Source organism: Ochlerotatus camptorhynchus, unplaced genomic scaffold (assembly GCF_037179485.1).
Source record: "Ochlerotatus camptorhynchus isolate MF236.1 unplaced genomic scaffold, CSIRO-AGI_Acam_v1.1 ptg000450l, whole genome shotgun sequence".
Classification (NCBI taxonomy): Eukaryota; Metazoa; Arthropoda; class Insecta; order Diptera; family Culicidae; genus Ochlerotatus; species Ochlerotatus camptorhynchus.
This window is the reverse complement of record NW_027040936.1, coordinates 204,911-217,079: the sequence shown is the minus strand read 5'-3', so window position 1 is coordinate 217,079 and position 12,169 is coordinate 204,911. Positions and strand designations below refer to the sequence as shown.

Below are 12,169 nucleotides of genomic sequence, written 5' to 3'. Positions count from 1 at the left end.
TGAAAAAGCAAACCCGACGCGAAATTATTTGGAGCAAATACCACCGACAAACCGACATGAATGATCATACAAAGTATCATCAAATTTCTGATCAAAGCACAAAACTGACATCTGCCGTCTTGTTCGCGAAAATTGTGTACTAAATATATGAGTTGGTTCGTGTCTAATCTATTCCGGGCAAATTATTTTTATCTAGATAACAAATTTATATGGTTTTGACAAATGGGATCGCTGCACATCCGCCGTTATGGATTCTCGATCAAGAGTTAAGTTTTAGGGTTTTAGTTTCATGTCGGTTTGTCGGTGGGGCCGTGATTGGGCTGCTGCTGGTGAGAACCTACGATTTACAAACTGTTCCGTTGCGTTTGTCTTGGTTTTCTTGCGAGACATTTACCTTTTTTAGCATCTGTAACTCCTGATGCTGCTGCTTTCGTGGATCCCAACCTGTTTCGGATTTCCTTTTCTTTATTTCAATCCAGTTCCAGAATTTTTTTTTTTTTTTTTTTCTTTACCGGCAGGATGGTACGACATTTTTTGGCTAGTTTTTTTTCTGAACAACAAAATAACAATCTAATGTAAACAGTATTTGCAGTGGTTCGATGAAAACTTGCGAGTGTTATGTCTGTTTGTCTGTGCTACCTTCTTCGGGTATGGAGATTTTAGTTCAAGTAGTCCCAAATTGGGTCCATATTCAGAGTCCTCGTTGGATTGATTTCGTACCACCAAAATCTACTCCAGAAGATCCTTCCACAAACATGTTTTCCCAGCTGTACTCAGCGTCCAGGGTGTTTCTTCGCGGCCAATTTTACACAATGCTATCGGTTGGTTTTTCCGAGAATATTTTTCACAATGCTATCGGTTGGTTTTTCCGAGAACAATTATTGGACAAACTACTCTGGTGTAGGGATTTAAGCTGGATGCAACATTAGAAACTAGCAGTACATCATCATACAGAATTTCAATTTACTGCAAAACGTTGAAAAAAGCGTGGAATTATGGTACTTCACGGAAAATCAAGAGGAAATTATAACATCAAAGCAAATGTATTGTCGGGCAAAATTTCTAAAGAGCATAACCAAACACGCTGTATTGTAGTACGATATTTATTATTCCTATGTCTAATGTACACAGTAAAGATATCAAGTCAACATGAAAAAAAAAATTGCTTCGATTCGCAAATTAAAAAAAATAATTAAAGATTCTAAGTCGATTTCTACAGACTAGGTATAATAATTCATGACTGCCTGTCTGTCTACATATATAGTATATGAATACACTTATGAAACATGGTCAATACGCAAATCCACCCGAAGCGAATCCACTAGCTCCCGTCGTCCTCATCCATCTGGCCAAATTGATTGCCAGCACTGATCAAACCCTTCTCCTGAATTGCTGCCACAACGGCCGTCTCGAGCAAATCCATGCCCTGCTGATGATGGTCCAGATCCATTCGACGTCCCTCGGCACCATCTCCCATCGATCCCGAACCGCCTGCCGCCCCATCGCCATCTTCCGCATCGTCTCCGAGCGGCTGCACGGGTTGCAATCCTCGTTCGCTGATAGCGGCCATTATTGCACGGTCTTCTATCATTTCCGCTTCTGGCTGCTCGGGTTCCATCTCGGCTTCCTCCACCGGATCGGCTACCACCCCTTGTGCCTCCACTCCGTAGTGGCGTGTTTCGAAAAAGTTCAAATACTGCTCCAGCACCATGTTGATGGTGTTGTCCTCAATGCACGCTGCGATTTGAGCCTCCTGCCAGCTGGCCAAATCCGGTGCCATTCCCGGACGCATGTCCACTAGAGCAGGCTGACGCACGTTGATTTCCTCCAACGAACTTGATGAAGGCCCAGCGGCCATGGGGGCACGACCACCGTGATTCACTGCAACCGACTCGGACGTGGGCCCCTGGAACGACAGCAGTCGGGGTCGCTTGAAACTGGATCCGTTGTTAATGTTACCTCGTCCGGGATTGTTCTCGCTCATTGTGATGGGTACTGCATTATATCCACCGAAGTTAAATCCAGCACTCGCGAATATTGGACAATATAATTTCAATTCGAAGATGGGAGGAGCTTCCTGCCAAGGGATTTGTTTTTATTTACGTTTTCAGTTTTGCGTTTGGCAGTCGCGATCGATTTTGGCTCGGGAAGTGCAGTGATGTCAGACTTTGAGGCAAACTTGGCTGATGATTTTCCTAATTATTTTTGTTCAATTTACGAAACTGACAGATTTATATGGATAACTACGGTAGGAAAAAAAGGAATGAACAAAAAAATGTAATGTATATGGAACCATTAAATCAACTGGATTCCTATTCTGGAATTTAAAATATTATTCACAATCAATCAATAATTCCTGAAAGAAAAAATCTGTAGGACCAGCAGCACTGCACTGGGGTGTGCTTTTTTCCTTTGTTTATGTTTTGAAAGAACAGCTGAAGGACTTTAGTACAATTTATGCAGGGTTGCCCTTATTTAGAACACGGTTAGAAGAGTGCTATCACGGTATGAATAAAATAACCAAATTTAAGTATATTTCACCCAACTTACAAGAAAAACAGAATTTAATATCAACGTAATTTCGGTCAAGTTGGACACCGGAAAACCAAACACGCAATATTCGATTTTACTCTAGTTCTGTACGTTAAACATAACGTTGGCCTAGCACTATAGCACATCATTGTGCGAATACAGCGAATACACTATGTTTAACGTACACTCAGGCAACTAGACTAGCAAAATTCTTAAGTTCCGCCTTATGAAGCTGCACAAACATTCAAAATCTAGAATTCATAAGGCAACTATGCTTTCCATATATTATTACCTATGATTATCTTTACAACAACGTAATATTTGCTTACGTCATACATTGGATTTTCATTGACGCGCCTTATGAAATTCAATGCTGTCATTTGTGCGAAAAAGTCATAAGACAAACATATGCAAAGGCAAAAATGGCGCCTATCGTAGTAGACGAGCTAAAGCTAATCGCTGATTTTTTGGACGGAGCACCCGGAGTCAACTTGGAAGTATTCCGACGTAAGTTAAAATAAATATTTTCAATTTATTTAATAAATAATCATTGTACCTTCCTTCATTGAAGAGCACCTATTACACGGATAGAAATCTCCTTATACCTTTTGGCAAATTTCCATTGCTGATTATTCATAAAATGTATAAGTCAACTAATAAGCAGACGCCTTGCAAAAAGTTAATAAAGATCATGTGTCAAATGAAATGTATAAGCGGTCACACATACCTTTTATGCATTCTTATAGGACCTATGTGGTTTGTTTTATGGAATGTATAAGGCTGATGCTTTGGCAAAAATGTATAAGTGAAACAAATGAATTAAATAATTGATTTTCGTTTCGTGTAGCATATAAGGCAGAAGAAAGGATTGAATCGTTTAGCGTGGTTAATTTAGACTAAATCGATGGATCACCATTAAGCATTCATGAAGTGAATAATAGATATTAATACAGAAATAATAAAGGTTTCTGATTTTTATATTTTTAAGTAAATAAATGTATTGCAAACAGATAGAAAGTTTAATTGAATATTGTTTATTTATAAATATATTTTTATAGTTTCAGATGATTAGATATTGTATATCGCCTCCTCATTAATGACCTTGGTTTATGCAATACACGGATGTAACCTAGATTTGGGTGTATATAATAGAAGTCGTAGAAATACAGGCGATAAGAAATCTAATTATTTGAGGATTCAAATTTGTATAGAGTTTATTCAAATTGAGATCGACATTAAAAATGTTCAATTTTATAATCAGTCATTTTGAAATTCATATAGCTGAATATGTATTTTTAAAAGTTTAAAATTTCAAACTTTATAAGGCTGTCGTATAAAAAACTTGGTGCATTCAGTTGATTGATTTTGGCTCGTTTAATTAGGCAATCAAATGGAAATCATACTGATTTCATGTGGCTAAAAAATATAAGGCATTTTAATGAATTTCGCTAGTCCAGTTGTCTCAGTGTACAGAACAAGAATAAAATCGATTTCCGAGTGTGGACCACCGACCAGGGTACCGACAAAAATCCCAAAAATCACCATCTTAGCCGAGGTGCAGAGTTAAAAGTGAGTGGTGCGGAGTCACTACACTAAAAAAAACAAAAATGGTTCTTATAAAAATATTGCCATTTCAAATTAAACGTTTTCCGAATTTCGTAGTTTACACTACACACAAAAACTAAAATTGTATTAATAAAAATAAAGCATTTTTAAATTAAAGGTTTCCGAAAACTCATAGTTTCAACTGCGAAAACATTCAAAATTAAATTATATTTTTTTTAATTGAAAGTGTTTCTTTCACTTTTGATTCGTAAATTTAAGAGTGTTTCTTTTAAATGAAAAGTTGTACAACTGTCAAAATACCGATTTTTTTACTGGGAGCATGGAACCAATGGAACCCTCTTTTACTGTTTTTTCCGATAAAATAAATCAAGTTGAATAATCTCAATATCATTATGGCAGTGGAGAATCTTTGTGTCCAGATGATTGGGAACTCGATGTAAGTATTGAAAATGAACAAATGAAGAAGATAAGCTATCACACCCGTCCATCATTCCTGTGGCCTCGATTACCGGCAATTTGCGCTGAATGCAGGAGCAAACTTCCGGAGGAAGAGATGATATTCCCACGCATGTAAATAACTCACCATCCTCACAAAGATAAAACAGTCACAAATAGGTAAGTGGGGGCCGTCCCCTGACTGGCAAGGAATGCTTCTATACAAATCCATTTTCAGTTACCCGTTTGAGCGGCCGTCATTACTCCCTGGATACCATAGCTATTACCTTAGCCTTGCTGGCAAAAAAACAGCAACGCTATGAATTCTTCAATGCAAGAAAGCATCGTTCTGTTTAAAAAAAATTGGCACTAATCTTTACATTGGTATGTGCTTTCTTATCTCACTTCGACAATAAATATCATAACTAACTTTCATTTCATTCAGGTAGATCATACACCATCGGACAGGTGATTATAGGTGATCCTCTGGCATTCACATCGAAGATGATCCTCTGCCGGAATCGCTGATGTTAAGTACCTACCACTTCATCGACTACGATTAAGCTGTGCAATATACAAAATTACGGAAGTAGAGTGATGGCAACCACGAGAAACAAGGAGATTTCGGTAGAATTGTCACACAAAATGCTTCAACCTTTCACGTCGAGGTAACGAGAAAGGGAAATTCCGCTGGCAAATGGTACACGAGAAAAGTGAGCTCCGATTTGGAATGAACGATTTGTCCTCGGAAACTGCGAGATTGTCCGTGAATGATGCCCTGGAAGTCTATTTCTTGGGGTGTTGCTTCCCCTGTTTGGAGCAGAGAACTACAACTACTGCAAGAATCTGGTCACAGGAGAAGACCTCAACGTTGTTCCACACGCTTTTGCCAAACGAATATTACCTCCGGGCGAAAGAGGTCGACTTCGAACTAAGCTCCAAGATTATTCAGTTCCAACGTTAAACGGTGAACTGCGCGCAACTTTACTGGTTTTTTCATTTTCAGTTTGATCATTATAGTAAAAAAATATAATAATTATATTAAACATATATTTGTACCTTTGTATTAAAAAATAGACACTGTAAATTTAATATTTTTTTAGAATTTAAAATAAAACTACGATGTTGTTTTGAAAATATCAATTTTGAATTTAAAATAATCCGCTTTCAATTTCAACACTGCCCCGTTTTTCATCTGACTGTTCTACAATTTATTTTGAAAGTTTCAGCTTTTAAAAGTAGGGCGCGGGCAACTTTTGAATTGACAGTTGGCATCGCAGTTGGCCGACTTTCGATTCGAAAGCTATTCGCTTTCTACCAAAAAGAACCAACGCAAACTTTCAATTCTACCAATGTTATTTTTAATTTTATCAATGATTATTTTTTGTGTGTACGAAAATATTCTGAATCACTAGATCAGATCACTCATATGCAGTTGCTACGCACCCCCAGATGGACGATGGAGCAATTCCACGAGATGCTGGATGGACTTACCGAAGAGCTGATCGGACGAAGACCGGTAGTCATCGGTGGAGAAGCGACCATCAGGCAATCCGATATGGTATCGGCCAATGAAATCCTGTGACAGTATGGAGCACGAGAACTTACGACCAGAAGTGGAAGACGAGTTGATAGAAATGTTAGTGAGAGCATGTGACAGACCTTTCCGAGGAAACTGGAGTCGAAGAGCAGACGGCGTCCAGCTTACTGGTGGAACGAGGCAATTAGCACCCTCTGCGATAGTTGTCTCAGAGCCAGAAGACTTTTTCAGAGAGCACGAACAGAAGCAGACAGACAGGAATGTAGGGAGTGTTCCGAGCGGCCAGGGCCGCACATAAACGAGAGATAAAGCAAGGAGCTGTGTCAAGCCGCCCAAGCAATACCCGATGAAATATACACAAAGAATCTGAAAGTCATCGTGGACGGACATTTCCCGAAGCAAGATCCAACGACCTGGCCACCTGCACAATACGAGACGGATAGGGAGATAATGACAAAGGCGAGGACAAAGGCACCATCGAGGAACTCGTAGCAGTGCCTACTGGATACACTCGGTAAATTCTTGGAGAGCATCATCCTGAGCAGACTGACGAAATGCACGGAGAGTGTGCACAGATTGTCGGAGAGGTAGTTCGGATTCCGAAAAGGAAGAGCAACGGTGCATGCAATTTCGATGTGGTTGAGATAGCCGAGAAGGCATCGAAACAGAATCGGAGAAGAGATCGATATTACCATAGAGGCAACTCTAAGACCACTGGGTCCCGAAGAAAATCATTATTATTTTTGGCTCACTCAGTACCAGAACAACGGTCCCAAGCAGTCCCAAGCTATTTCACTCACCCCTGCATGTTCTGCATGAATCCACACACCCCTGATGTTATCTGTCAAACTTTCATAGCGAATCAAAACAAACATAGTGTAGTAATAGAATTTCAACTAGAATAGGGTACGTTAATCGTTTGCTTAGGACCAATAGGCTACTAAAGTGGTGAGCCAATTTAAAATCGTTAGTTTCGTATTGATTGTTGATATTACCATAGAGGTAACTCTAAGACTACAAGACAAGAAACATATAGGAAAATCCACTAGCCCCTCATTCTATCTGTCAAACTTTCATAGCGAATCAAAACCAACATTGTTTAGTACTAGAATTTTGACTAGAATGGGGTACGTTAATCGATTTGCTTGGGACTAATAGCAACAATCAATATGAGACTATCGATTTGAAATTGGCTCACTACTTGACTAGCCTATTGGTCGCAAGCAAATCGATTAACGTACCCCATTCTAGTCAAAATTCTAGTACTACACAATGTTTGTTTTGACTCGCTATGAAAGTTTGACAGATAAAATGAGGGGTTAGTGGAATTTCCTATTTTTCGAGGGGTGAATCGATTAGCTTGGGACCGAAGATAGTACAAGAGCTGAGCCAAAAAGTATAGCTCGTTTCTTCGGGACCTACTAGCAACAATCAATACGAAACTAACGATTTTAAATTGGCTCACCACTTTAGTAGCCTATTGGTCCCAAGCAAACGATTAACGTACCCTATTCTAGTTCAAATTCTATTACTACACTATGTTTGTTTTGATTCGCTATGAAAGTTTGACAGATAACATCAGGGGTGTGTGGATTCATGCAGAACATGCAGGGGTGAGTTAAATAGCTTGGGACTGCTTGGGACCGTTGTTCTGGTACTGAGTGAGCCAAAAATAATAATGATTTTCTTCGGGACCCAGTGGTCTTAGAGTTACCTCTATGCTACTAGTCTTAGAGTTACCTCTAGACTAATAGGCTAGTCAAGTAGTGAGCCAATTTAAAATAGTTAGTTTCCACAGGTTGATATTACCATAGAGGTAACTCTAAGACGAGCTCTAAGACCAGAAGGTCCCGAAGAAACGAGCTCAACTTTTTAGCTCAGCTCTGGTACTATCTTCGGTCCCAAACTAATCGATTCACCCCTCGAAACATAGGAAACTCCACTAACCCCTCATTTTATCTGTCAAACTTTCAAAGCGAATCAAAACAAACATAGTGTTGTACTAGAATTTCGACTAGAATGGGATACGTTAATCGTTTGCTTGAGACCAATAGGCTAGTCAAGTAGTGAGCCAATTTAAAATCGTTAGTTTCGAATTGATTGTTGATATTACTGCCATGATAACGATCGACGTCAAGAATGCGTTCAACAGCGCCAGCTGGGAGGCCATCGCCGAAGCGCTGCATAGAATGAGGATCCCTTATTACCTGTGCAGGATTCTAAAGGGCCGAACCCAATGGGGGCGGAAGCGGAACGGCAACGGAAAGCGGAATTGTCGCGGCATGTACTAAAAATTTACCGCCGCGGTTAACGCGTCATCAACACGCAATGATAGCTTTGGCGGGAGAACGGTTTCTGTTTGACGTTTGTTTTTCTCAGTAATTTTGAGTATACATTTTTAACTGCTTCCACAAGATATGGCTTCGAATATTCTCCAGGTGCTGAAAACAATCCAACGCGTACGGGATATCCGGAACGTACGTCAACATTACCAGCAAACGAATCATCGACGCTGGTGGGTACGACCGTACGACCCTCGAACCAGACGAGGGCTACAGAAGGCTTTTATGAGATGGCTTTTCCGCTGATGAGGGAACGAGATCCGGAATATTTTGTTCGGTGCACGAGAATGTCTCCAGCAACATTCAACATTCTGCTAGGTCGGATCAAACACCGAATTGAAAAGTTTTCTATCCGGAAACCTGTCAATCCGGAATGTCGACTGTTTTTAACGCTCATGTAAGTTTATATATTTAACACGGCATAAAAACGGGGATTGGAAAGAGTTGAGAAATAAGAATAATGTTCAATAAGTCAACATCGGTTATTCAGAATTTCAGCTACACAGTAATTGAGTGTTTAAGGGATTATTTCCGAATAAAAAGATGCAGTTGTCTTTTTGCCAAGTAATGACCATATGTTGGTATATACATCAAAAACACTCCTTCTTTTTTATGACTTCGTACTTAACTTTAACGTACTTGTTTTATATTAATTTGGTAATATTTTTGACTAGGTATTTGGCGCATGGTTCCAGCATTTTTCAAATGTCCCGGCTTTTCCGACTAGGAGTCACTACGGTCCGGAAAATAACTCAAGAGGTGACAGCCGTACTCTGGGATGAGCTGAAGGAGGAGTATATGCCTGAGGTAGAAGAACAAAAGTGGGCACAGTACAGTAGCGAATTTGAGGACCGCTGGAATTTTCCACATTGTTGTGCCGCTGTTGATGGCAAGCACGTTACGATAACGTGTCCGCCGAATTCTGGTTCTCTGTACTACAACTATAAAAAGCAATATTCGGTGGTGCTTATGGCCATGTGTGACGCCAACTATAATTTTATTGCCGTTGATATAGGAGCATATGGTGGTAACGCTGACCGAAGCGTATTTGCCAACAGCGCGTTTGGTTTCCGACTACTGCATGGAGGTTTGGGACTGCCACAACCGGATGCATTGCCCAATGGAGAAGTTATCCCTTACTTTATTGTGGGTGATGCTGCGTTCCCATTGAAGGCAAATTTGATGCGCCCATACCCTGGCAGGAACCTGGAACCGTTAAAAGAAAATTTTAACTTCAGGCTCTCAAGAGCACGCAGGACAATTGAGAACGCATTCGGAATTCTGGTCGCTCGCTGGAGGATTTTATTAGCGCCATTGCATCTACATCCCAAAGCAGCTGAAAACATTGTTAAATCCACCGTTGTGCTCCATAATTTCATTAAAAGATACGAGGGACAGCAATATGCATCGCCGTCTTTTGTTGATCATGTTGATCAGAATGGGGAAATATAGCTCCTGGTGAGTGGCGTTCGCAAGCTGATCCTCTTGGAGGGATTAATGCCGACTGCATCCAGCGTGGCAATAATGCATCTAGAAATGCAATCCATGTGCGAAATGTTTTGGCGCAATATCTACATGATCATCAAATTCGTTAAATTAAATAAATATACTGTTGAATATTATTGTTAAAAAACCGAATACCGAACTATACACTTTTTGTTTTTCTGGACCTTGTTCTCACCACGTCATATACATCGAAGGAATCACTTACAGTAGTCTTATTGTTTACCCTGGGATACTTTCAGGAGCCAGTATTGCCCAGTTTTACGTGAAATATTCATATATTGGGCAATCGAGGTTGGGTGCCATTATGATCGCGCACGGGCAGAACTTTTCCTACGTTGTGTTTATGTGAATAAAAGAAACAGTTTGCTTGACCGTCCTGCCATGGCAGGACGGCCGAACAATCGGTGTGCTTTATTTCTTTTCGTATCAACACAACGTAGGAATCCCACCCGTGCTCGATCATATGGTGCCGTGACCAGGATCCAGTCCTCCAATCCTCTGAAGCCCTTTGTAGTTAAATTAACTGCTCTGAGTATCGTTGAAGTACTTTAATTTTATTGACATATTCAGAACTTCCCAGGAGATTGCTAAACTTTTCTGCAATTCACTTTATTTCTCTGAAATTTGCTTAACTTCTCCAAAATTCGCAAAATTTTCCTGAAGTTTCCTCAACATCCCTGAAAATCGCTGAACTCCCCTGTGAACAAATCAGTGAACTTCAGGAAAATTCTGAGAACTTAAAGGCCAAGAATCTTCAGTTGAAGATGAATTTATCTGAAATTCTATATACTTCACTGCTTCTTCAAATATCAGTGAGTTTATGTTAAGTGTGTTGCAATATCTTGATTTAAAAAACCCTGCACAAACCCTTCAGTTATTATATAAATTAAGTATTCTCTCTTAAGTAAAATAAAATCTTTGCTTATTTTCATCGGCGTGACTGGTTTCTAGTATGTTTGTTGTTTTTGTATGTTTCGGTGATTGATTTCACTTCATCGCGTATTTGTGTAAATTGATGTTTTTTTTTTTATTTGCGTCTTATCATTGTTATTAATTATGCTTAAGTTAATTGTCGTTAACTATGCTCATAGAATTCATTAGATCAAAATTGCTGATAGCTTAGAACTGGCTGATCAGTTTGCTATCAATCATTTGTACTCCTTTGCTGAGCCGTTCCTGGTTTGTTGGAAGGCATCATCAACGAGTCAACAAGTTTCACCGACAGAGTATAGAGATTTCCGTTGAAGTGGAGCTGAACGAGGATGATATGGAGTGGAAACATAAATTTTGAACTGAAAAACATGGCAAATAAGGTTAAGCACGTATGGAGGATACTTGTCTGATTAAAGGTGTCGTTTTGGAACAAACTTGTCTCACTGGAAGATGTCGGAACGACGACAAACTTACCTCCTTACCTTAGTAAATCTATTGTTTTTTAATTGTTTTTTCAATAGTTACTCAGCTGGATTCTCAAGAATACATAAGGATCAGAATAATGAGCACACGGAGAAGCTTAAATAAGTACTAACAATTTAATGGAAGATTGACGAATCAAAAAGTTGTGGATCACCTGTGCTACTATAGGAAGGAAAGGGAAACGGTCCTAACAATTCTATGTGATAACCCTTGGTAAGGTCACGGAAACTAAGCAAGTAATCAACTTGCACTACAATAAAACTCAAAGTTCGCATGGTGCTACGCAAAACTACGATTTGTACATTAGGGTAAGTGAGCAAGTTATGGCACATTCCCATAAACGCAATGGTACCAGTTGTTGGCTTTGTACCCATTTAAATCACTGGTACATGCCAAAAACTAAGCAAATTTTAAGTAATACCATAACTGGTGCCTTTCTCCTATATATATATTTTTTTTTTAAGTTCTGCTGTTTGAAGTAACCTTTTTGCAAACTGTATTTTTTTAAATACAACTGTTCTTCAGAAGTTTTGCTCAGCTGTAGTCAAAACCTAGATCTTTTAGCGTAGTTCAGAGATGTTAGTTGAATTTTTTGGTGATATCTCCACCGCGACATGTATTGCTGTTGTTGTCATGACCATCACAGCCACTGCGATGCAGTCAATGATCTGCCTGATCATTACGATCACTAAACCGACCTCCACGTTCATCTCCGCCGTTTCATATTTCAATCAGCTCCTTGATCATTCGTTTTTTTTTTATCTTCAATATGTGCTCTGAAACCATATACAATATACCTTGGCAAGCTTGCATCCCGATTCACCTTGATTAT

The 12,169-nt window shown here is 39.5% G+C and overlaps 1 protein-coding gene and 1 pseudogene across 1 annotated transcript; one reads left to right on the top strand and one right to left on the bottom strand.

Moving 5' to 3' along the window:
• Nucleotides 1-1,221: 1,221 nt before the first annotated feature.
• On the bottom strand, nt 1,222-2,157 carry LOC135711998 (uncharacterized). The gene has a single exon (XM_065234970.1). It carries the CDS (start codon nt 1,982-1,984, stop codon nt 1,322-1,324), a length of 663 nt encoding a protein of 220 aa, XP_065091042.1. The 5' UTR covers nt 1,985-2,157; the 3' UTR covers nt 1,222-1,321.
• A 797-nt stretch (nt 2,158-2,954) lies between these two features.
• LOC135711983 (uncharacterized) lies at nt 2,955-10,010 on the top strand (annotated as a pseudogene).
• The last annotated feature ends 2,159 nt before the right edge of the window (nt 10,011-12,169 follow it).